Below are 26,153 nucleotides of genomic sequence, written 5' to 3' on the forward strand. Positions count from 1 at the left end.
ACTGTGAGCCCCTCCATGGGACAACCTGATCACCTTGGAACCTCCCCAGTGCTTAGAACAGTGCCTGGCACATAGTAAGCGCTTAACAAATGCTATCATTATTATTATTATTATTATGGGACCACCTCATCACCTTGGAACCTCCCCAGCGCTTAGAACAGTGCTTGGCACATAGTAAGCGCTTAACAAATGCCATATCATTATTATTATTGTTATTATTATTATTATTATTATTATTATTATTATTATTATTATGGGACCACCTCATCACCTTGGAACCTCCCCAGCGCTTAGAACAGTGCTTGGCACATAGTAAGCGCTTAACAAATGCCATATCATCATTATTATTATTATTATTGTTATTATTATTATTATTATTATTATTATGGGACCACCTCATCACCTTGGAACCTCCCCAGCGCTTAGAACAGTGCTTGGAACATAGTAAGCGCTTAACAAATGCTATATCATTATTATTATTATGGGACCACCTCATCACCTTGGAACCTCCCCAGGGCTTAGAACAGTGCTTGGCACATAGTAAGCACTTAATCAATCACTCGTATTTATTGAGCGCTTACTGTGTGCAGAGCACTGTACTAAGCGCTTAGGAAGTACAAGTTGGCAACATATAGAGACAGTCCCTACCCAACAGCGGGCTCACGGTCACCATCATCATTATTATTATTATTATAACCATCGTCGTCGTGAAGCGCCCGCTCTTGACTGGTACCGTGATCATCGCCATTATTCAATCAATCAATCAATCAATCGTATTTATTGAGCGCTTCCTGTGCGCAGAGCACTGTACTAAGCGCTTGGGAAGTCCAAGTTGGCAACCTATAGAGACGGTCCCTACCCAACAGTGGGCTCACAGTCTAAATAGTCTAAATAGACTAAATAGAAGCTCACAGCTTCTATTGAGAAGCAGCGTGGCTCAGTGGAAAGAGCCCGGGCTTTGGAGTCAGAGGTCATGGGTTCGAATCCCAGCTCCACCACATGTCTGCTGTGTGACCTTGGGCGAGTCACTTAACTTCACAGAGAAGCAGTGTGGCTCAGTGGAAAGAGCCGGGGCTTTGGAGGCAGAGGTCATGGGTTCGAATCCTGACTCCACCACATGTCTGCTGTGTGACCTTGGGTGAGTCACTTCACTTCTCAGAGCCTCAGTTACCTCATCTGTAAAAAATGGGGATGATGACTGTGAGCCCCACGTGGGACAACCTGATCACCTTGTATCCCCCCTCCCAGCGCTTAGAACAGTGCTTTGCACATAGTAAGCGCTTAACAAATGCCATTATTATTATTATTATTATTATTATTAAATACGATTGATTGATTGATAGCGCTTATTGTACATAGTAAGCGCTTAACAAATGCCATCATTATTATTACTATTAAATACGATTGATTGATTGATTGATAGCGCTTATTGCACGTAGTAAGCACTTAACAAATGCCATCATTATTATTATTATTAAAAGGGGGAATTATAATAATAATAATAGCAATATAATAATAATATAATGATAATAACAATAATACAATAATAATATAATATATAATAGTATATAATAACGTAATATAATGTAATATCTAATATTATTGCATAACATACATAATATATAATATATATAATATATTATATATTAATATATAATACATAATATATGGTATATAGTATATTATATATGATATATGATATATATAATGTATAATATATATAATACCTAATATAAATATAATATATAAATAAATAACCATAATATATAATAATATATTATTTTATAGTATATAAAATTATTATTTTATAATAATATAAAATATATAATACATATGATATACATTATTATATATTATATATTGTAGATAAGATATATAATATATTATATACATTATATATGATATATTATATATATATGATTATTATTAATAATATTATTAGATATTATTATTAATACCATGATTATCATTCCAACCGTATCATTGTTATTACTCATGCTATCATCGCCATTCCACGTCATTCCACGAACCCGCGGTGGCCCTCGAACCCGCATTCTTCTCCCACCTTTCAGCCAGGGGTTGAAGAGCTGGACGAAGGGCCCGAGGGCCACGGAGGAGACCTTGCCCCGGGAGGAGATCTGGACGCTCAGCTGGTAGCGGCCCACGGGGGAGTTGGGGGGGCTGGTGATGGAGGCGCTCAGTCCACTGGCGCTGCTGCCCGCCGGCGCGGCCGACCACCCCCCTCGGACCGCCGGGCCCGACAGCTGGAACACGGCCTTCGTCCTGGCCGACTCCGAAGGGTTGGGGCCTGCCCGGGGGGACAGCGGAGGTCAACCGAGGGCAGGGAGGTGAACGCCTAGCACGAGCCCGCGAGCGCTCAGTACAGCGCTCTGCACCCAGGAAGCGCTCAGTAAATACGACTGATGGTGAGGCCCGAGGTGAACGCCGAGGACGAGGCCGTCGAGGCCGACCAGGCCTGAGGGGGTCAGAGGTCAGGAGATCAATCAATCAATCAATCGTATTTATTGAGCGCTTACTGGGTGCAGAGCACTGTACTGAGCGCTTGGGAAGTTCAAGTTGGCAACATCGAGAGACGGTCCCTACCCGACAGCGGGCTCACGGTCTAAAAGGGGGAGACGGAGAACCAAACCAAACATACTGACCTGTATATATGTTTGTACATATTTATTACTCTATTTATTTTACTGGTACATATCTATTCTATTTATTTTATTTTGTTAATATGTTTTCTTTTGTCCTCTGTCTCCCCCTTTTAGACCGTGAGCCCGCTGTTGGGTAGAGACCGTCTCTAGATGTTGCCAATTTGGACTTCCCAAGTGCTTAGTCCAGTGCTCTGCACATAGTAAGCGCTCAATAAATACGATTGATGATGATGATGATACTAACGAACTAAAGTAGATTTTACCATCCCTGTCCCGCGGCGTCATCCCCCGTTTCCTGGGGCGTCCCCCCCACCTCCTGTGGCGTCACCTCCCACTTCCTGTGGCGTCCCCCCCATTTCTTGTACTGTCGCCTCGCCTCCTGGGGCGTCACCCCCACCTACTGTGGCGTCACCCCCACCTCCTGTGGCATCACCCCCACTTCCTGCGGCATCCCCCCCATTTCTTGTACTGTCACCTCACCTCTCGTGGCGTCACCCCCCATGCCCCACTTCCTGTGGCGTCACCCCCACCTCCTGTGGCGTCACCTCCCACTTCCTGCGGCGTCCCCCCCATTTCTTGTACTGTCACCTCACCTGCTGTGGCGTCACCCCCCTTGCCCCACTTGCTGTGGCGTCACCCCCATTTCCTCCACCGTCACTCTTCGCTTCTTGGGGTGACACTCCCCATCTCCTGTGGCGTCATCCCCCGTTTCCTGTGGCGTCACCTCCACCCCCTGTGGCATCACCTCCCACTTCCTGCGGCGTCCCCCCCCCATTTCTTGTACTGTCACCTCGCCTCCTATGGCGTCAACCTCCCCGCCCTAATTCCTGTGGCGTCACCCCCATTTCCTCCACCGTCACCCCTCGCTTCTTATGGTGACACTCCCCCCCACCTCCTGTGGCGTCACCCCCACCTCCTGTGGCGTCACCTCCCACTTCCTGCGGCGTCCCCCCCATTTCTTGTACTGTCACCTCCCCTCCTGTGGCATCACCCCCCCTGCCCCACTTCCTGTGGCGTCACCCCCATTTCCTCCACCGTCACTCTTCACTTCTTGGGGTGACACTCGCCCCACCTCCTATAGTGTCACCCGCCACTTCCTGTGGCGTCCCCCCCACTTCTTGTACTGTCACCTCGCCTCCTGTGGCGTCACCCCCATCTCCTCCACCGTCACCCTTCGCTTCTTGTGGTGACCCCCCCCCCCCACCTCCTGTGGCGTCTCCCCCATTTCCGGTACTGTCACCCTTCCCTTCTTACAGTGACAACCCCCGCTTCCTGTAGCATCACCCCTAGACCGCCAGCTCGTCGTGGACGGGAATGTGCCCGTTTGTTGGTCTATTGGACTCCCCCGAGCGCTCAGTACAGTGCTCAGCACCAGTAAGTGCTCAATAAATCCGAAGGAATGAACAGATGAATGACCGCGTCTCTAGACTGTCAGCTGGCTGTGGGCAGGAATGTGCCCGTCAGTCTATTGGACTCCCCCGGAGCGCTCAGTACAGTGCTCGGCACACAGTAAGCGCTCAATAATTCCGAAGGAATGAACAGATGAATGACCACGTCTCTAGACCGTCAGCTCATCGTGGGCAGGAATGTGTCTGTCAGTTGGTCTATTGGACTCCCCCGAGCGCTCAGTACAGTGCTTGGCACACAGTAAGCACTCAATAAATCCGAAGGAATGAACAGATGAATGACCGTGTCTCTAGACCGTCAGCTCATCATGGGCAGGAATGTGTCCATCGATTGGTCTATTGGACTCCCCCCAAGCGCTCAGTACAGTGCTCGGCACCCAGTAAGCGCTCAATAATCAGAAGGAATGAACAGAGGAACGACCACGTCTCTAGACCATCAGCTCACCGTGGGCAGGAATGTGTCCGTCAGTTGGTCTATTGGACTCCCCCGGAGCGCTCAGTACAGTGCTCGGCACACAGTAAGTGCTCAATAATTCCGAAGGAATGAACAGATGAATGACCACGTCTCTAGACCGTCAGCTCATCGTGGGCAGGAATGTGTCCGTCAGTTGGTCTATTGGACTCCCCCGAGCGCTCAGTACAGTGCTCGGCACCCAGTAAGCGCTCAATAATCAGAAGGAATGAACAGAGGAATGACCACGTCTCTAGACCATCAGCTCACCGTGGGCAGGAATGTGTCCGTCAGTTGGTCTATTGGACTCCCCCGAGTGCTCAGTACAGTGCTCAGCACCCAGTAAGCGCTCAATAAATCTGAAGGAATGAACAGAGGAATGACCACGTCTCTAGACCATCAGCTCACCATGGGCAGGAATGTGTCCGTCAGTTGGTCTACTGGACTCCCCCGAGCGCTCAGTACAGTGCTTGGCACCCAGTAAGCGCTCAATAAATCCGAAGGAATGAACAGATGAACGACCACGTCTCTAGACCGTCAACTCGTCGTGGGCGGGAATGTGTCCGTCGGTTGGTCTATTGGACTCCCCCGGAGCGCTCAGTACAGTGCTTGGCACCCAGTGATGATCGGATGAATGACAGCAAGGCCGTCTCTGGACCATCAGCTCGTCGTGGGCAGGAATGTGCCCATTTGTTGGTCTATTGGACTCCCCCGAGTGCTCAGTCCAGTGCTTGGCACCCAGTAAGCGCTCAATAAATCCGAAGGAATGAACAGATGAATGACCACGTCTCTAGACCGTCAGCTCATCATGGGCAGGAATGTGTCCATCGATTGGTCTATTGGACTCCCCCGAGCGCTCAGTACAGTGGTTGGCACCCAGTAAGCGCTCAATAAATCTGAAGGAATGAACAGAGAAATGACCACCTCTCTAGACCATCAGCTCATCATGGGCAGGAATGTATCCATCGATTGGTCCATTGGACTCCCCCGAGCGCTCAGTACAGTGCTCAGCACCCACTAAGCGCTCAATAAATCCGAAGGAATGAACAGATGAATGACCACGTCTCTAGACCATCAGCTCATCGTGGGCAGGAATGTGTCCGTCAGTTGGTCTATTGGACTCCCCCGAGCGCTCAGTACAGTGCTCGGCACCCAGTAAGTGCTCAATAAATCCAAAGGAATGAACAGATGAATGACCGCGTCTCAACATGCCCATCGGTTGGTCTATTGGACTCCCAGGAGCGCTCAGTACAGCGCTCGGCACCCAGTAACGATCGGATGAATGACAGCAAGGCCGTCTGAACGTGCCCGTCGGTTGGTCGATTGGACCCTCCCGAGCGCTCAGTACAGTGCTCGGCCCGCAGAACTGACTGAAGGGACGCCAGCGAGGGAGGGGGGCCGGAGGGGAAACTGAGGTACCTGTGGCGACGGTGAAGGTGACGGTTTCCCCGGCCTCCATGGCCCGGTTGAGGCCGAGGGCGACGGTGAAGGGCTGACCCCTCCGCACGATCAGCTCGGGGCTGTAGAATTTGCTGGTGTGATGGGACTGCTTATTGGACTCCACCTGCCAGTTCACGTCTGTCGGTTGGAGAGCTGGGGTGGGAAGAATCATCACCATCCTGGTCAGCGGTACGGTATTTTGGACCAAAAATTGCTACTTATTACGCGCCTACGACGGGCCCGGCGCCCTTTCACTCATTCAGTCGTATTTACTGAGCGCTTCCGGGCTTTGGAGTCAGAGGTCATGGGTTCGAATCCCGCCTCCGCCGACTGTCAGCTGGGTGACTCTGGGCGAGTCACTTCTCTGGGCCTCAGTTTCCTCATCTGGAAAATGGGGATTAAGACTGTGAGCCCCCCGTGGGACAACCTGATCACCTTGTATCCCCCCCACAGCGCTAAGAACAGCGCTTTGCACATAGTAAGCGCCTAACAAATGCCATTATTATTATTAAAGAGCCCGGGCTTTGGAGTCGGAGGGCACGGGTTCGAATCCCGGCTCCACCACGTGTCTGCTGTGTGACTTTGGGCAAGTCACTTTGCTTCAGAGAAGCAGCGTGGCTCAGTGGAAAGAGCCCGGGCTTTGGAGTCAGAGGTCATGGGTTCGAATCCCGGCTCCGCCAACCGTCAGCTGGGTGACTCTGGGCGAGTCACTTCTCTGGGCCTCAGTTTCCTCATCTGGAAAATGGGGATGAAGACTGTGAGCCCCCCGTGGGACAACCTGATCACCTTGTATCCCCCCACAGCGCTAAGAACAGTGCTTTGCACATAGTAAGCGCCTAACAAATGCCATTATTATTATTAAAGAGCCCGGGCTTTGGAGTCGGAGGTCATGGGTTCGAATCCCGCCTCCGCCAACTGTCAGCTGGGTGACTTTGGGCAAGTCACTTAACTACTCTGTGCTTGTTACCTCATCTGTAAAATGGGGATGAAGACTGTCAGCCCCACGTGGGACAACCTGATTACCTTGTAACCACCCCGGCACTTAGAACGGTGCTTTGCACGTAGTAAGCGCTTAATAAATGCCATTATTATTATTATTATTATTATTATTATTATTATTACTAAGCGCTTGGGAAGTACAAGTCGGCAATGTAAGCGCCGGGGTAGATCCGCTTTGAACCGTATTTATTGAGCGCTTACTGCGGGCAGAGCACTGTACTAAGCGCTTGGGAAGTACAAGTCGGCTATGTAAGCGTGTTGACGAGGCGTCCCCCAAGGCCCAGGGGAGCGAATTTAGACGCTTACTACGCGGCAGGCACTGTAATAATAATAATTTTCATTCATTCATTCAAACAAATACCATCATTGTTATTCTTCTTCTTTGGGCCTCAGTTCCCTCATCTGGAAAATGGGGATTCATTCATTCATTCAATCGTATTTATTGAGCGCTTACTGTGTGCAGGGCACTGTACTAAGCGCTTGGGAAGCACGCGTTGGCAACATAGAGAGACGGTCCCTACCCGACAGCGGGCTCACAATCTAGAAGGGGGAGACGGACAACAAAACAAAACACATTAACAAAATAAAATACATAGAATAAATATGGACAAATAAAATTAATAAATAAATAATAATGATGATGGTATTTGTGAAGCGCTTACTACGTGCCAAGCACTGTTCTAAGCGCTGTGGGGGGGGGGGGGGGATACAAGGTCATCAGGTGGTCCCACATGGGGCTCGGGCTTTGGAGTCGGAGGTCACGGGTTCGAATCCCGGCTCCGCCACTTGTCAGCTGGGTGACCTTGGGCAAATCACTTCCCTTCTCTGGGCCTCAGTTCCCTCATCTGGAAAATGGGGATGAAGCCCGTGAGCCCCCCCGTGGGACAACCTGACCACCTTGCAACCTCCCCAGCGCTTAGAACAGTGCTTTGCACATAGTAAACGCTTAATAAATGCCATTATTATTATTATTATTATTATTATTAATTCCCATTTGACAGAGGTGGGAACTGAGGCCTGGAGAATAATAATAATGAGGTTGGTATTTATTAAGCGCTTACTGTGTGCCAAGCACTGTTCTAAGCGCTGGGGGAGATACAAGGTCATCAGGTGGTTCCACATGGGGCTCACACTCTTAATTCCCATTTGACAGAGGAGGAAACTGAGGCCCAGAGAATAACAACGATTAAAAATAATAATAATAATAATAATAATAATGGCATTTGTTAAGCGCTTACTATGTGCAAAGCACTGTTCTATAATGAGGATGGTATTTGTTAAGCGCTTACTATGTGCCAAGCATCTTCATCCCCATTTTCCAGACGAGGTAACTGAGGCACAGAAAAAAATAATGATAATAATGATGGCATTTATAGCCAGGGAGGTCACTAATAATAATAACGGTGGTATTTGTTAAGCACTTACTATGTGATGATGATGATGGCATTTATTAAGCGCTTACTATGTGCAAAGCACTGTTCTATAATGAGGATGGTATTTGTTAAGCGCTTACTATGTGCCAAGCATCTTCATCCCCATTTTCCAGACGAGGGAACTGAGGCACAGAAAGAAATAATGATAATAATGATGGCATTTATAGCCAGGGAGGTCACTAATAATAATAACGATGGTATTTGTCAAGCGCTTACTATGTGATGATGATGATGGCATTTATTAAGCGCTTACTATGCGCAAAGCACTGTTCTAAGCGCTGGGGAGGTTACAAGGTGATCGGGTTGTCCCCCGGGGGGCTCCCGGTCTTCATCCCCATTTTCCAGATGAGGTCACTGAGGCTCAGAGAACAATAATAATAATAATAATAATAATAATAATAATAACAGTAATAATAATAATGGCATTTGTTAAGCGCTTACTATGTGCCAAGCACTGTTCTAAGCGCCAAGGTGCTCAGTAATAATAATAACGATGGTATTTGTCAAGCGATTATGTGATGATGATGGCATTTATTAAGCGCTTACTATGTGCAAAGCACTATTCTAAGCGCTGGGGGAGGTTACAAGGTGATGAGGTTGTCCCACGGGGGACTCCCCTTCTTCATCCCCATTTTCCAGATGAGGTCACTGAGGCCCAGAGAATAATAATAATGATAATGGCATTTGTTAAGCGCTTACTATGTGGCAAGCACTGTTCTAAGCGCCAGGGAGGTCACTAATAATAATAACGGTGGTATTTGTTAAGCGCTTACTATGTGATGATGATGATGGCATTTATTAAGCGCTTACTATGTGCAAAGCACTGTTCTAAGCGCTGGGGAGGTTACAAGGTGATCAGATTGTCCCCCGGGGGGCTCCCGGTCTTCATCCCCATTTTCCAGATGAGGGAACTGAGGCCCAGAGAATAATAATAATAATAATAATAATGGCATTTGTTAAGCGCTTACTATGTGGCAAGCACTGTTCTAAGCGCCAGGGAGGTCACTAATAATAATAACGGTGGTATTTGTCAAGCGCTTACTATGTGATGATGATGATGGCTTTTTATTAAGCGCTTACTATGTGTAAAGCCCTGTTCTAAGCGCTGGGGAGGTTACAAGGTGATGAGGTTGTCCCCCGGGGGGCTCCCGGTCTTCATCCTCACTTTATAGATGAGGTCACTGAGGCCCAGAGAATAATAATAATACTAATGATGGCATTTATTAAGTGCTTACTATGTGCCAAGCACTGTTCTAAGCGCCAGGGAGGTCAGTAATAATAATAACGATGGTATTTGTCAAGCGATTGCTATGTGATGATGATGATGGCATTTATTAAGCGCTTACTATGTGCTAAGCACTGTTCTAAGCGCTGGGGAGGTTACAAGGTGATCAGATTGTCCTCCGGGGGGCTCCCGGTCTTCATCCCCATTTTCCAGATGAGGTCACTGAGGCCCAGAGAATAATAATAATAATAATAATAATGGCATTTGTTAAGCGCTTACTATGTGCTAAGCACTGTTCTGAGCGCTGGGGAGGTTACAAGGTGATCAGGTTGTCCCACGGGGGGCTCCCGGTCTTCATCCCCATTTTCCAGATGAGGTCACTGAGGCCCAGAGAATAATAATAATAATGGCATTTGTTAAACGCTTACTATGTGCCAATCACTGTTCTAAGCGCCAGGGAGGTCACTAATAATAATAACGATGGTATTTGTCAAGCGCTTACTATGTGATGATGATGATGGCATTTATTAAGCGCTTACTATGTGCCAAGCACTGTTCTAAGCGCTGGGGAGGTTACAAGGTGATCGGGTTGTCCCCCGGGGGGCTCCCGGTCTTCACCCCCATTTTACAGATGAGGTCACTGAGGCTCAGAAAATAATAATAATAATAATAATAATAATAATAATAATAATAATGGCATTTGTTAAGCGCTTACTATGTGCCAAGCACTGTTCTAAGCGCCAAGGAGGTCACTAATAATAATAACGGTGGTATTTGTCAAGCGCTTACTATGTGATGATGATGGTGGCATTTTATTAAGCGCCTACTATGTGCAAAGCACTGTTCTAAGCGCTTGGGAGGTTACAAGGTGATGAGATTGTCCCCCGGGGGGCTCCCGGTCTTCATCCCCATTTTCCAGATGAGGTCACTGAGGCTCAGAGAATAATAATAATAATAGTAATGATAATGGCATTTGTTAAGCACTTACTATGTGCCAAGCACTCTTCTAAGCACCAGGGAGGTCAGTAATAATAATAATGATGGTATTTGTCAAGCGATTACTATGTGATGATGAGGATGGCACTTATTAAGCGCTTACTATGTGTAAAGCACTGTTCTAAGCGCTCTGGAGGTTACAAGGTGATGAGGTTGTCCCACGGGGGGCTCACGGTCTTCATCCCCATTTTCCAGATGAGGTCACTGAGGCCCAGAGGAGTGAAGTGACTCGCCTACAGTCCCCCAGCCGACAAGCGGCGGAGCCAGGATTCGAACCCACGACCTCCGACTCCCAAGCCCGGGCTCTTTCCACTGAGCCCCGCTGCTTCTCTGTTGTCCTCTCCCCAGCGCTTAGTACAGCGCTCTGCACGCAGTAATCACTCAATCGTATTTATTGAGCGCTTCCTGTGTCCAGAGCACTGTACTAAGCGCTTGGGAAGCACAAGTTGGCAACATAGAGAGGCGGAAGCGTCTAATAAATACGATGCGATGAAGGAACGGATACAGAGAGAGAGCTTGCGGCCTAGCGGGCAGGGCCCGAGCCCGGGAGTCTGAAGAACCTGGATTTTCATCCCACCCGCTGTGTGCTGGGTGACCTTGGACCAGTCACTTCCCTTCCCTGGGCCTCAGTTTCCTCCTCTGGAAAATGGGGGTGAAGACCGGGAGCCCCACGGGGGATGGTGACCGGGTCCGGCCCCGTGACCTTGGATCCGCCCCGGCGCTTAGAACAGTGCTTGGCATCTAATCAATCAATCGTATTTATTGAGCGCTTACTGTGGGCAGAGCACTGTACTAAGCGCTTGGGAAGTACAAGTTGGCACAGTCTAGAAGATTTATTCTATTTATTTTATTTTGTTAATATGTTTTGTTTCGTCGTCCGTCTCCCCCTTCTAGACCGTGAGCCCGCTGTCGGGTCGGGACCGTCTCTAGATGTTGCCGACTTGGACTTCCCAAGCGCTTAGTACAGTGCTCTGCGCACAGTGAGCGCTCAATAAATAGGATGGAACGACTGACTGACTGACCCAATGCGACTTGGACTTCCCAAGCGCTTAGTCCAGTGCTCTGCACACAGTAAGCGCTCAATAAATACGATTGATTGATTGTTTGACTTCCCAAGCGCTTAGTACAGTGCTCTGCGCACAGTGAGCGCTCAATAAATAGGATGGAACGACTGACTGACTGACTGAACGAATGAGCCCGTTGTGGGGTAGGGACCGTCTCTAGATGTTGCCGACTTGGACTTCCCAAGCGCTTAGTACAGTGCTCCGCACACAGTAAGCGCTCAATAAATACGATTGAATGAATGAATGAACATAATAATAATAATCTTCATTTATTGAGCACCTATTGTGTGGAGAGCACTGAATCGAGCTCTCGGGGCGTCCAATAAAGTCAGTCGATGCAATTTCTGCCCCCCGAGGAGCTGGCAATCAGTAAATGCTAATTAGGGAGCACCTGCTTTATGTGCAGAGCGCTGTACTGAGCGTTTGGGAGAGTCCGATAGAAATTAGTAGACACACCGATCACTCCTGCTTTGTGCAGAGTGCTGTACTAAGCGCTTGGGAGAGTCCAATAGAAATTAGTAGGCACAGTCGATCAGTAGCACTTAGGGAGCTCCTGCGTGGTGCAGAGCACTGTACTGAGCGTTTGGGAGAGTCCAATAGAAATTAGTCGACACAGTCGATCAGTAGCACTTAGGGAGCTCCTGCTTTGTGCAGAGCGCTGTACTGAGCGCTTGGGAGAGTCCAATAGAGTGAGTACATATTTATATTCTATTTCTTTTATTTTGTGAATATATTTTGTTTTGTTGTCCGTCTCCCCCTTCTAGACTGTGAGCCCGTTTTTGGGTAGGGCCCGCCTCTAGATGTTGTCGACTTGTCCTCTCCCAAGCGCTTAGTACAGTGCTCTGCACACAGGAAGCGCTCAATAAATACGATTGAATGAATGAATGTTGCCGACTTGTCCTTCCCAAGCGCTCAGTACAGTGCTGTGCACACAGGAAGCGCTCAATAAATACGATTGAACGAATGTCTTCGAGGAGCCGTGAGCAGCGCTCTGTGCTGAGCGCTTGTCATAATAATAATGATGATGGTATTTGGTAAGCGCTTACTGTGGGCCGAGCACTGTCCTAAGCGCCGGGGGGGGATGCGAGGTCATCGGGTTGTCCCCCGTGGGGCTCACGGTCTTCATCCCCATTTGACAGATGAGGGAACTGAGGCCCAGAGAGGCCAAGTGACTCGCCCAAAGTCACCCAGCTGACAGGTGGCAGAGCCGGGATTTGAACCCACGACCTCTGACGCCCAAGCCCAGGCTCTTTCCACTGAGCCACACTATGCTTACTATGTGGCAGGCGTCCATTTATTCATTCGATGGTATTTATTGAGCGCTTACTGTGTGCGGAGCGCCGTACTGAGCGCCTGGAAAGGACAATTCGGCCACAGAGAGAGACGATTCATTCATTCATTCATTCATTCATTCATTCAATCGTATTTATTGAGCGCTTCCTGTGTGCAGAGCACTGTACTAAGCGCTTGGGAAGCCCAAGTTGGCAACATCTAGAGACGGTCCCTACCCAACAGCGGGCTCACAGTCTAGAGAAGCATCAATCGTATTTATTGAGCGCTTACTATGTGCAGAGCACTGTACTAAGCGCTTGAAGCAGAGTGGCTCAGTGGAAAGAGCCCGGGCTTTGGAGTCCGAGGTCCTGGGTTCAAATCCCAGATCCGCCAACTGCCAGCTGGGTGACTTTGGGCGAGTCACTTCACTTCTCTGGGCCTCAGTTGCCTCCTCTGTCAAATGGGGATTAAGGCTGTGAGCCCCCCGGGGGACAACCTCATCACCTTGTAACCTCCCCCAGCGCTTAGAACAGTGCTTTGCACATAGTAAGCGCTTAATAAATGTCATTATTATTATTATAGAGGGGGGAGACAGACCACAAAACATATTAACAAAATAAAATAAATAGAATAAATATGTACAAATAAAATAGAGTAATAAATACGTACAAACATATATACATATATACAGGACGATCCCTGCCCACGGCGGGCTGAAAGTAAGGCACTGTACTAAGCGCTCGGGAGAGTCTGATACGACAACCGGCAGACCCGGCCCCCAACGAGGCTAGACGGTCCTGGGTTCTAATCCCGCCTCCCCCACTTGTCCGCCGCGTGACCTTGGTTAAGAGAAGCAGCGTGGCTCAGTGGAAAGAGCCCGGGCTTTGGAGTCAGAGGTCATGGGTTCAAATCCCGGCTCCGCCAACTGTCAGCTGGGTGGCTTTGGGCGAGTCACTTCACTTCTCTGGGCCTCAGTTCCCTCATCTGTCAAATGGGGATGAAGATTGTGAGCCCCCCCGGTGGGACAACCTGATCACCTTGTAACCTCCCCAGCGCTTAGTACAGTGCTTTGCACATAGTAAGCGCTTAATACATGCCATCATTATCAGCGCCTAGAGCAGTGCTTTGCACATACTAAGCGCTTAACAAATGCCATCATTAATTAATTAAGTCACTTCACTCCCCCGGGCCTCGGGTCCCCCCTCCGTCAAATGGGGGCCCGCTCAGCTCGTTTCCGTCCCGGCGCTCAGTACAGCCGAGCAGCGTGGCTCAGTGGAAAGAGCCCGGGCTTTGGAGTCAGAGGTCATGGGTTCAAATTCTGGCTCCGTCAGCTGTGTGGCTTTGGGCGAGTCACTTCACTTTTCTGGGCCTCAGTGACTCGTCTGGAAAATGGGGAGGAAGACTGTGAGCACCCCTGTGGGACAATCTGATCACCTTGTATCCTCCTCAGCGCTTAGAACAGTTCTTTGCACATATTAAGTGCTTAATAAATGCTATTATTATAGCCCACTGTTGGGTAGGGACCGTCTCTATATGTTGCCAACTTGTACTTCCCAAGCGCTTAGTACAGTGCTCTGCACACAATAAGCGCTCAATAAATATGATTATTATTATTATTATTATTATTATTATTATTATTATTATTATTATTATTGTTATTACAGCACCCGGCACCCAGTGGTTCCCATCCCTCAGTGGCGGGGGCTGGATTCAAATCTGCCTCCCTCCTCCTCCGGCATTCCCGGCCCTTCCCTTGAGGTGAAGCAGCGTGGCTCAGTGGAAAGAGCCCGGGCTTTGGAGTCAGAGGTCACGGGTTCGAATCCCTGCTCCGCCACATGTCAGCTGTGTGACCTTGGGCGAGTCACTTCACTTCTCTGAGCCTCAGTTCCCTCATCTGTAAAATGGGGTTGAAGACTGTGAGCCCCCTGTGGGACAACCTGATCACCTTGTATCCCCCCAGCGCTTAGAACAGTGGTTTGCACATAGTAAGCGCTTAACAAAATGCCATTATTATTATTATTGTTATTATTCCCACCCGTCGGGGCGAAGGTCAGCCTAGCTTCCAGGTTCGGATTGGGGGAAAACGGGGAATTCCGGGGCTTTTCCTCCGGCCCTTCCAGGAAGTCCAGGCCACCCAACTTACCAGCCATGCCTGCTCCTCCTCTTCCTCGGCGGTGGCGGCCTCTACGGTCTCCGGTTCCTCCGAGGGAGGTTGGATGGGGCCACGGAGGCGACTGGGGCCTGGTCGGGGTGGCTTGGCAATTTATAGGACGCCCCGGAGCAAAATTCTCCACAATTATAACCCCAGCCAAGAGGGTGGAGTTCCAGGCCTTTGCCAGGAACACCTGTCAACTTTCCACTTGCAACACACTCCGTCTCCCGGAGGGAAGTCGAGTCAGGCTGGCCAGTCGGGCCCCAGGCGAGCGGGACTCTGTGCTGAGCGTTGGGGAGAGGCCGACGACGGAGCAGGCCCGTTTCCCTCCCACCAGTGGGACGCCAGTGGGAATACATAAATTATGTATTCCCATACTATGTTGCCAACTTGTACTTCCCAAGCACTTAGTACAGTGCTCTTCACACAGTAAGCGCTCAATAAATACGATTGAATGAATGAATGAACAAATTACAGAGAGAGTAGATAGTTGTGTTTATTGAGCGCTTACGGTGTGCGGAGCCTGGGAATCAGAGGGACGTGGATCCTGCCGCGTGACCTTGGATAAGTTACTTCACTTCCCTGGAAAATGGGGATGGAGACGGTGAGTCGCACGTGGGACGGGGACGGTGTCCGACCCGATGAGCTTGGTTCCACCCCATGACCTGGGCCCGAACCACTAAGCTATGCTGCTTCGCTAATTTAAATTCTAACTTTAGGTTCTCATCCTGGCTAGGAGGACGGGAAGGAGGAGGGGAGGAGGAGGAGGAAGAGGGAGGAGGGGAAGAGGAGGAAGAGAAAGGAAGGAAGGAAAGAGGAGGATGAAGAAAGGAAGGAAGAAAGGAAGAGGAGGAGGGAAAAGAAGAGGAAAGGATGAAGAGGAGGAAGGGAAGAGGAGGAGGAGGAAAGGAGAAGAAAGAGGAGAAAGGAAGAAAGGAGGAGAAAAAGGAGGAGGGAAGAGGAGGAAGGAAGCAAGGAATGAGGAAGAGGAAGAAAGAGGAGGAGGAGGTGGGAAAAGGAAGAAAGGAGGAGGAAAAAAGGAAGGAGGAAGAAGAAAGAAAGGAGAAGGAGGAAGAAAGGAAGGAAGGAGAAGGAAGCAAGGAGGGGGAAGAGGAGAAGAAGGAGGAAGTATGGAAGGAAGAGAAGAGGAAGAAGGAAGCAAGGAATGAGGAGGAGAAAGGGAAGGGGAGGAGGAGGAGGAAGAGGGAGGAGGGGAAGAGGAGGAAGGAATGAGGAGGAGAAAGAGAAAGAAGAAATGAAGAGGAGAAAGGAAGGAAGGAAAGGGGAGGAGGGAGAAAGGAAGGAAGAAAGGAAGAGGAGGAGGAAAAAGGAGATGAAAGGATGAAGAGGAGGAGGGGGAAGAGGAGGAGGGGGAAGAGGAGGAAGGAAGCAAGGAATGAGGAAGAGGAAGAAAGAGGAGGAGGAGGTGGGAAAAGGAAAAAAGGAGGAGGAAGAAAGGAAGGAGGAAGAAGAAAGAAAGGAGGAGGAGGAAGGAAGGAAGGAGAAGGAAGCAAGGAATAAGGAGGAGGAGGAAGAAGGGAGGAGAAGAAGGAGGAAGAAAGAAAGGAGGAGAAGGAAGGGAAGAGGAAGAAGGAAGCAAGGAAGGAGGAGGAGGTGGGAAAAGGAAGAAAGGAGGAGGGAGAAAGGAAGGAGGAGGAGGGGGAGGAGGAAGGAAGGAAGGGAGGGAGGAGGAGGAAGAAAGGAAGGAAGGAGAAGGAGATGGAAGCAAGGAGAAGGAAGAAAGGGAGGAGGAGGGGAAGAGGAGGAAGGAAGCAAGAAATGAGGAAGAGGAGGAAGAAAGGAGGAAGGAAGGGAGGGAGGGAGGAGGAAGAAGAAAGGAAGGAAGGGGAAGAGGAACAAGGAAGCAAGGAATGAGGAAGAGAAGAAAGAAAGGAAGGAGGAGGGAGAAAGGAAGGAGGAGAAGGAAGGGAGGGAGGGATGGAGGAGGAGGAAGAAAGGAAGGAAGGAAGGAGGAGGAGAAGGAGAAGGAAGCAAAGAGGAGAAGGAAGAAAGGAAGGAGGAGGAAGAGGAGGGGAAGAGGAGGAAGGAAGCAAGGAATGAGGAGGAGGAGGAGGAGGAAGAAAAAAGGAGGAAGGAAGGGAGGGAGGAGGAGGAAGAAAGGAAGGAGGAAGAAGGAAGCAAGGAAGAGGAAGTGGAGAAGAAGGAGGAAGAAAGGAGGAGAAGGAAGAGGAGGAAGGAAGCAAGAAGTGAGGAGGAGGAGGAAGAGGAGGAAGGAAAGAGGAGGAGAACTGTGGAAATTCTGCCATTTGGCCTCCTCTCCCAAGTGGCCCTGCTCAAACGCCAAGGAGGAGAATCCCCATGCTGGCATTTGGTGATTTCTCTTCACGTCCGTCTCCCCCTTTAGACCGGCAGCTCCTTGTGGGCGGCGAATGGGGCCGCTGATTCTCCAGTCGTCCTCTCCCAAACGTTCAGTACAGCACTCCGCACACGGTAAGTGCTCAATAAGTACGAGTGAATGAATGACTGGTATTTCTCGAGGGCCTACTGTGGGCGAAACATGGCGCTTGAGAGAACACGCTAGAGTCGATAGCGCGGAAGTTGTCGCCGAACTGTATTTTCCAAGCGCTTAGTCCAGTCCTCCGCACAAAGGAAGCGCTCAATAAGTACGATGGAATGAATGGTAGCTGCGATCTCTACCCTGGAGGAGGAGATGGGCGGTGAAATAATGTGTCCGTCGATTGTTCTCTCCCAAGCGCTTAGTACAGTGCTCCGCACATGGTGAGCGCTCAATAAATACGGTTGAAGTGCCATCATTATTATTATTAAGTCAATGTGCTAGACTGTCAGCTCGTTTGGAGCAGGAAACGTGTCTGTTGATTGTTCTCTCCCAAGCGCCTAGTACAGTGCTCCACACACGGTAAGCGCTCAATAAATACGGTTGAAGTGCCATCATTATTATTATTAAGTCAATATGCTAGACTGTCAGCTCGTTTTTAATTAATTTTAGGTTCTCATCCTGGCTAGGAGGAATGGGACAGGAAATGTGTCTGTCGATTGTTCTCTCCCGAGCGCTTAGTACAGTGCTCCGCACATGGTAAGCGCTCAATAAATACGGTTGAAGTGCCATCATTATTATTATTAAGTCAATATACTAGACCGTCAGCTCGTTTGGGGCAGGAAATGTGTCTGTCGATTGTTCTCTCCTGAGTGCTTAGTACAGTGCTCCGCACATGGTAAGCACTCAATAAATACGGTTGAAGTGCCATCATTATTACTGTTAAGTCAATATGCTAGACCGTCAGCTCGTTTGGGGCAGGAAATGTGTCCGTCGATTGTTCTCTCCCAAGCGCTTAGTACAGTGCTCCGCACACAGTAAGCACTCAATAAATACGGCTGAAGTGCCATCATTATTATTATTAAGGCAATATGCTAGCTCGTTTTAATTTAATTAATTTTAGGTTCTCATCCTGGCTAGGAGGAATGGGACAGGAAATGTGTCTGTCGATCGTTCTCTCCCGAGCGCTTAGTACAGTGCTCCGCACACGGTAAGCGCTCAATAAATACGGCTGAAGTGCCATCATTATTATTATTAAGTCAATATGCTAGACCGTCAGCTCGTTTGGGGCAGGAAATGTGTCTGTTGATTGTTCTCTCCCAAGCGCTTAGTACAGTGCTCCGCACATGGTAAGCGCTCAGTAGATACGGTTGAAGTGCCATCATTATTATTATTAAGTCAATATGCTAGACTGTCAGCTCGTTTCAATTTAATTTTAGGTTCTCATCCTGGCTAGGAGGAATGGGACAGGAAATGTGTCTGTCAATTGTTCTCTCCCAAGTGCTCAGTACAGTGCTCCGCACATGGTAAGCGCTCAATAAGTACGGTTGAAATGCCATCATTATTATTATTAAATCAATATGCTTGACCGTCAGCTCGTTTGGGGCAGGAAATGTGTCTGTCGATTGTTCTCTCCCAAGCGCTTAGTACGGTGCTCCGCACATGGTAAGCGCTCAATAAATACGGTTGAAGTGCCATCATTATTATTATTAAGTCAATATGCTTGACCGTCAGCTCGTTTGGGGCAGGAAATGTGTCTGTCGATCGTTCTCTCCCAAGCGCTTAGTACAGTGCTCCACACACAGTAAGCGCTCAATAAATGCGGCTGAAGTGCCATCATTATTATTATTAAGTCAATATGCTAGACCGTCAGCTCATTTGGGGCAGGAAATGTGTCTGTCGATTGTTCTCTCCCGAGCGCTTAGTACAGTGCTCCGCACATGGTAAGCGCTCAATAAATACGGTTGAAGTGCCATCATTATTACTATTAAGTCAATATGTTAGACCGTCAGCTCGTTTGGGGTAGGAAATGTGTTGATTGTTCTCTCCCAAGCGCTTAGTACAGTGCTCCGCACATGGTAAGCGCTCAATAAATACGGTTGAAGTGCCATCATTATTATTATTAAGTCAATATGCTAGACTGTCAGCTTGTTTGGGGCAGGAAATGTGTCAGTTGATTGTTCTCTCCCAAGCGCTTAGTACAGTGCTCCGCACATGGTAAGCGCTCAATAAATACGGTTGAATGAACGGGTGAATTAAAAAGGGCCGAGGCCAACGCTCTCGGCTTCGCCGGCAGTGCGTGGAATGCTCCCCGGTCACTAGGCCTCAGATCCAGTGCTCATTCTTTCATTCAGTCGTATTTATGGAGCGCTTACTGCGGGCAGAGCACTGTACTGAGCGCTTGGGAAGTCCAAGTCGGCAACATCTAGAGATGGTCCCTACCCAACAGCGGGCTCACAGTCTAGATGGGGGAGACGGACGACAAAACACAACACGTGGACGGGTGTCAAGGCGTCAGAACGAAACGCCGCGTCGTCGCGTACGGTGCTCACCGGCGAGTGGCCGTGGGGCGGCTAGTTTATCCCCCTCCCCGCTTCCCGGCATTCCGGCCACTTCTAGGACCGCCGCCCTCCGCGTATCCCGAGGGATCCCCGGCACAGAGAAGCAGCGTGGCTCAGTGGAAAGAGCCTGGTCTTTGGAGTCAGAGATCATGGGTTCGAATTCCGACTCTAAAACATGTCTGCTGTGTGACCTTGGGCAAGTCACTTCACTTCTCTGAGCCTCAGTGATCTCATCTGTAAAATGGGGATGAAGACTGTGAGCCCCACGTGGGACAACTTGATCACCTTGTATCCCCCCCCAGCGCTTAGAATAGTGCTTGGCACGTAGTAAGCACTTAACAAATGCCATCATTATTATTATTATTATTATTATTATTATTCCCGGCTCCGCTACTTGTCCGCTGGGTGACTTTGGGCGAGCCGCTTCGCTTCTCTGGGCCTCAGTTCCCTCATCTGGAAAATGGGGATTAAGACTGTGAGCCCCATGTGGGACAACTTGATCACCTTGCATCCCCCCCAGCACTTAGAATAGTGCTTGGCACGTAGTAAGCGTTAACAAATTATTAATCCCGGCTCCGCTACTTGTCCATTGGGTGACTTTGGGTGAATTGCTTCGCTTCTCTGGGCCTCAGTTCCCTCATCTGGAAAATGGGAATGAAGACCGTGAGCCCCATATGGGACAACCTGATCACCTTTTATCCCCCCCAGCGCTTAGAACAGTGCTTGGCACATAGTAAGCGCTTAACAAATGCTATTATTATTATTATTATTGTTATTAATCCCGGCTCCGTTACTTGTCCGCTGGGTGACTTTGGGCGGGTCGCTTCACTTCTCTGGGCCTCAGTTCCCTCACCTGGAAAATGGGGATGAAGACCGTGAGCCCCATGTGGGACAACCTGATCACCTTGTATCCCCCCCAGCGCTTAGAATAGTGCTTGGCACATAGTAAGCGCTTAACAAATGCCATTATTATTATTGTTATTAATCCCAGCTCCGCTACTTGTCCGCTGGGTGACTTTGGGAGAGTCGCTTCGCTTCTCTAGGCCTCAGTTCCCTCACCTGGAAAATGGGGATGAAGACCGTGAGCCCCATGTGGGACAACCTGATCAACTTGTATCCCCCCCCAGCGCTTAGAATAGTGCTTGGCACATAGTAAGCGCTTAACAAATGCCATTATGGTGATACCCAAGCGCTTAGTACGGTGTTCTGCACACTGTAAGCGCTCAATAAATACGGTTGGAGGAATCCAGGCACTGCGGACGGAGGGCCGGACGGGTGGATGGGTGGGTGGACGGGTCGCTCTGGTCTGACCGGGCCGGATCGCGTTGAGTCAGCGGGGAGACAGGCTGGGAGAGGGGGCTGGGAGAGACACAGAGGAGGGACAGGTGTGGACAGGCAGGGAGAGACATGAGGGGAAAGGAGAGACACAGAGAAGGGAGAGATAATAATAATAATAATGGTAATAATAAGAATAATGGCATTTATTAAGCGCTTACTATGTGCAAAGCACTGTTCTAAGCACAGGGACATTACAAGGTGATCAGGTTGTCCCATGGGGGGCTCACAAGTCCTAACCCTCATTTTCCAGATGAGGTAACTGAGGCACAGAGAAGTGAAGTAATGGCATTTGTTAAGCACTTACTATGTGCCGAGCACTGCTCTAAGCACTGGGGTGGATACAAGGTAATCAGGTTGTCCCACGTGGGGCTCGCAGTCTTAATCTCCATTTTACAGATGAGGTAAATGAGGCCCAGAAAAGTGAGGTGACTTGCCCAAAGTCACTTGGCTGGCACGTGGAGGAGCCGGGATTTGAACCCATGACCTCTGAGTCCAGAGCCCGGGCTCTTTCCACTGAGCCACGCAGCCACGCTGCTTCTCAGAGAGATGTGGGGGAGGGAGAGACGGGGGGAAAGGAGAGACACAGAGGAGGGAGAGATGTGGAGGAGGGAGAGATCAATCAATCAATCAATCGTATTTATTGAGTGCTTACTGTGTGCAGAGCACTGTACTAAGCGCTTGGGAAGTACAAGTTGGCAACATATAGAGACAGTCCCTACCCAACAGTGGGCTCACAGTCTAGAGAGATGAGGGGAAAGGAGACACACGAAGGAGGGAGAGACAGTGGGAAGAGAGAGATGTGGGAGAAAGAGAGACACAGAAGAGGGAGAGATGTGGAAGAGGGAGAGATGAGGGGAAAGGAGGGAGAGACATGGGGAGAGACACGAGGGGGAAGGAGAGACAAGGAGGGAGAGGTGTGGGGGAGGAGGGAGAGAGATGTGGGGAGAGGAGAGACACAGAAGAGGGGGAGATGTGGAGGAGGGAGAGATGAGGGGAAAGGAGAGATACAGAGGAGGGAGAGATGTGGGGGAGGGAGAGACAGTGGGGAGAGAGATGTGGGGGAAGAGACACAGAAGAGGGAGAGATGTGGAAGAGGGAGAGATGAGGGGAAAGGAGAGACACAGAGGAGGAAGAGATGGGGAGGAGGGAGAGACATTGGGAGAGACACGAGGGGGAAAGAGAGACAGGGAGAGAGAGATGTGGGGGGGGGAGAGACAGTGGGGAGAGAGATGAGGGGGAAAGGGAGACACAGAGGAGGGAGAGATGTGGAGGAGGGAGAGACATGGGGAAAGGAGAGACACAGGAGGGAGAGATGTGGGGGAGGGAGAGACATGGGGAGAGAGATGAGGGGGAAAGAGAGACAAGAAAGGAAAGATGTGGGGAGGGAGAGACAGTGGGGAGAGAGATGAGGGGGAGAGAGAGACAAGGAGGAGGGAGAGATGTGGAGGAGGGAGAGACATGGGGAGAGAGATGGGGAAAGAGAGACACAGAGGAGGGAGAGATGTGGGGAGGGAGAGACATGGGCAGTGATGAAGGGGAAAGAGAGACAAGGAGGGAGAGGGGTGGGGGAGGGAGAGATGAGGGGAAAGGAGAGACACAGGAGGGGGAGATGTGGGGGAGGGAGAGACATGGGGGGAGACACGAGGGGGAAAGAGAGACAAGGAGGGAGAGATGTGGGGGTGGGAGAGACAGTGGGGAGAGAGATGAGGGAGAAAGAGAAACACAGAGGAGGGAGAGATGTGGGGGAGGGAGAGATGAGGGGACAGGAGAGACACCGAGGAGGGAGAGACAGTGGGGAGAGACATGAAGGGGAAAGAGAGACACAGAGGAGGGAGAGATGTAGGGGAAGGAGAGATGAGGGGAAAGGAGAGACACAGAGGAGGGAGAGATGTAGGGGAGGGAGAGACATTGGGGAGGGGTAGAGATGTGGGGGAGGGAGAGAGATGTGGGGGAAGAGAGACACAGAAGAGGGAGAGACATGGGGAGAGATGAGGGGGAAAGAGAGACAAGGAGGGTGAGATGTGGGGGAGGGAGAGATAAGGGGAAAGGAGAGACACAGAGGAGGGAGAGAGGGGGAGGGAGAGACACAGAGGAGGGAGAGATGGGGGAGGGAGAGACACAGAGGAGGGAGAGATGTGGGGGTGGGAGAGATGTGGGGGATGGAGAGATATGGGGAAAGGAGAGACACAGAGGAGGGAGAGATGTGGAGGAGGGAGAGATGAGGGGAGGGGTAGAGACGTGGGGGAGGGAGAGACATGGGGAGAGACATGAGAGAGAAAGAGAGATGGGGAGAAAGGAGAGATATGGGGAAAGGAGAGACACAGAGGAGGGAGAGATGTGGGGGAGGGAGAAAGAATAATAATAATAATTATGGTATTTGTTGGAGACATTGGGGAGGGAGAGATAATAGTAATTATGGTATCTGTTACGCGCTTATTATGTGGCAGGCACCGAACTAAGTGCACATTGGGTGGGACCCAAACCCTGTCCCTCGTGGGGCTCACGGTCTCCATCCCCATTTTCCAGAGGAGGAAACTGAGGCCCGGAGAAGGGAAGTGGCTCACCCAAGGTCACACAGCAAAGTGGCAGAGCGGCATTAGAACCCAGATCCCCCGCCTCCCTGGGCCCGGGCTCTACCCGCTAGGCCGCACTCTGCTTCTCAGCGTGTCGGAGAGGGAGAAACGAGGCAGAGACACCGGGGATGGAGAGATGTGGGGGAAGGAGAGACACAGAGGAGGGAGAGACATGGGGAGAGAGGCAGGGCGGGGTCTCTGGGTGAGACACTGTATGAGACACTGCCTCTCTGCAGCGACCCATGACAGCTTAATCCGTCAGGCAGGGCCGCTCCCAGCCCCGACGTTCCCGGCGGCATTCCCGGCCACATTCCCGGCGCTCCTGGCCCCGGAACGGACACTCCTTGGCCTCCTCGGGGTAACCGGCACTTAGAGCAGTGCTTGGCACATAGTAAGCGCTTAACAAATGCCATCAGGGTGGCAATGATCTTGGAGTCCCCAAGCTGGGCCTGTCTTCACCCTCATCGATGAAGCAGCGCGGCTCAGTGGAAAGAGCCCGGGCTTTGGAGTCGGAGGTCATGGGTTCAAATCCTTGTCAGCTGGGTGACCTTGGGCAAGTCACTTCACTTCTCTGGGCCTCAGTTCCCTCATCTGTCAAATGGGGATGAAGATGGCGAGCCCCCCGTGGGACAACCTGATCATCTTGTAACCTCCCCAGCGCTTAGTACAGTGCTTTGCACATTGTAAGCGCTTAACAAATGCCATCATTATTATTATTATCGATGAAGCAGCGTGGCTCAGTGGAAAGAGCCCGGGCTTTGGAGTCAGAGGTCTTGGGTTCAAATCCAGACTCCGCCAACTGTCAGCTGGGTGACTCTGGGCGAGTCACTTCACTTCTCTGGGCCTCAGTGACCTCATCTGGAAAATGGGGATGAAGACCGCGAGCCCCCCGTGGGACAACCTCATCACCTTGTAACCTGCCCAGCGCTTAGAACAGTGCTTTGCACATAGTAAGCGCTTAACAAATACCATCATTATTATTATTACCGCCCACTTGGCCTGAGCGTCACATTTACCGGCTTCCTCGACTTCGGCTCTACTTGCTCCCCTCGACTCTTTCCAGTGCTTAGTACAGTGCTCTGCACACAGAGGACTAAAAATAATAATAATGATGGTATTTGTGAAGCGCTTACTATGTGCCTAGCACTGTTCTAAGCGCCGAGGGAGCTACAGGGTCATCAGGTTGTCCCCCGCGGGGCTCACAGTCTTCATCCCCATTTGACAGATGAGGGAACTGAGGCCCAGAGAAGCGAAGTGACTTGCCCAAGATCACATAAAAGACAATAAAAATGATGAGGATGGTATTTGTTAAGCGCTTACTAGGTGCCAAGCGCTGTTCTAAGCGCTGGGGGAGATACAGGGTCAACAGGTTGTCCCCCGTGGGGCTCATGGTCTTCACCCCCATTTTCCAGGTGAGGGAACTGAGGCCCAGAGAAGTGAAGTGACTTAACCAAGGTCACTCAGCAGACAATAATAATAATGAGGATGGTATTTGTTAAGCGCTTACTAGGTGCCAAGCACTGTTCTAAGCGCTGGAGGGGATACAAGTATATCACGTTGTCCCCTATGGGGCTCACAGTCTTCATCCCCAGTTTCCAGGTGAGGTCACTGAGGCCCAGAGAAGTGAAGCGACTTGCCCAAAGTCACACAGCTGACAATGGGCAGAGGCGGGATTCGAACCCATGACCTCTGACTCCAAAGCCTGGGCTCTTTCTACTGAGCCACGCTGCTTCTCCGCCTCATAATAATAACAATAATGATGGCATTTATGAAGCGCTTACTATGTGCCAAGCGCTGTTCTAAGCCCTGGGGAGGTTACAAGGTGATCAGTTTGTCCCCCGTGGGGCTCACAGTCTTCATCCCCATTTTCCAGATGAGGTCACTGAGGCCCAGAGAAGTGAAGCGACTTGCCCAAAGTCACCCAGCTGACAATGGGCAGAGGCGGGATTCGAACCCATGACCTCTGACTCCCAAGCCCGGGCTCTTTCCACTGAGCCACGCTGCTTCTCTGCCTCATCCGACGGTATTTATTGAGCGCTTAGCGCAAAGCACTGTACCAGGTGCTCAGCTTAGCTGAGGGCAGGAAGCGCGCCTGCTAATCTCCCTAGCACTCAGTATAGTGCTCGGCTCCCAGTGGGTGCTCAGTAAATACTCCGGGTGGATTAATAGATTGTAAACACCTGGAAAAAAGAAATAATGTCCGCCAACTCTAATATCCTTTCTCTGGCAGTGTTGGCTAGGCGCTTACTAGGGAAGCAGCGTGGCTCAGTGGAAAGAGCCCAGG

General features: G+C 50.1%; 1 protein-coding gene across 1 annotated transcript in view; it reads right to left on the reverse strand.

The window, feature by feature from the left end:
• Positions 1 to 15,099, reverse strand: part of TGM3 (transglutaminase 3) — a 54,279-nt gene extending 39,180 nt beyond the window's left edge. The window contains exons 1-3 of the mRNA XM_038750055.1: positions 14,985 to 15,099; positions 5,940 to 6,113; positions 2,066 to 2,308 (exon numbers count right to left, since the gene is read on the reverse strand). Coding sequence (XP_038605983.1) covers positions 2,066 to 2,308; positions 5,940 to 6,113; positions 14,985 to 15,099 — 532 coding nt within the window. The remainder of the gene's footprint in view (positions 1 to 2,065; positions 2,309 to 5,939; positions 6,114 to 14,984) is intronic.
• Positions 15,100 to 26,153: the final 11,054 nt, after the last annotated feature.

Source organism: Tachyglossus aculeatus, chromosome 8 (assembly GCF_015852505.1).
Source record: "Tachyglossus aculeatus isolate mTacAcu1 chromosome 8, mTacAcu1.pri, whole genome shotgun sequence".
In the NCBI taxonomy this organism is placed as follows: Eukaryota; Metazoa; Chordata; class Mammalia; order Monotremata; family Tachyglossidae; genus Tachyglossus; species Tachyglossus aculeatus.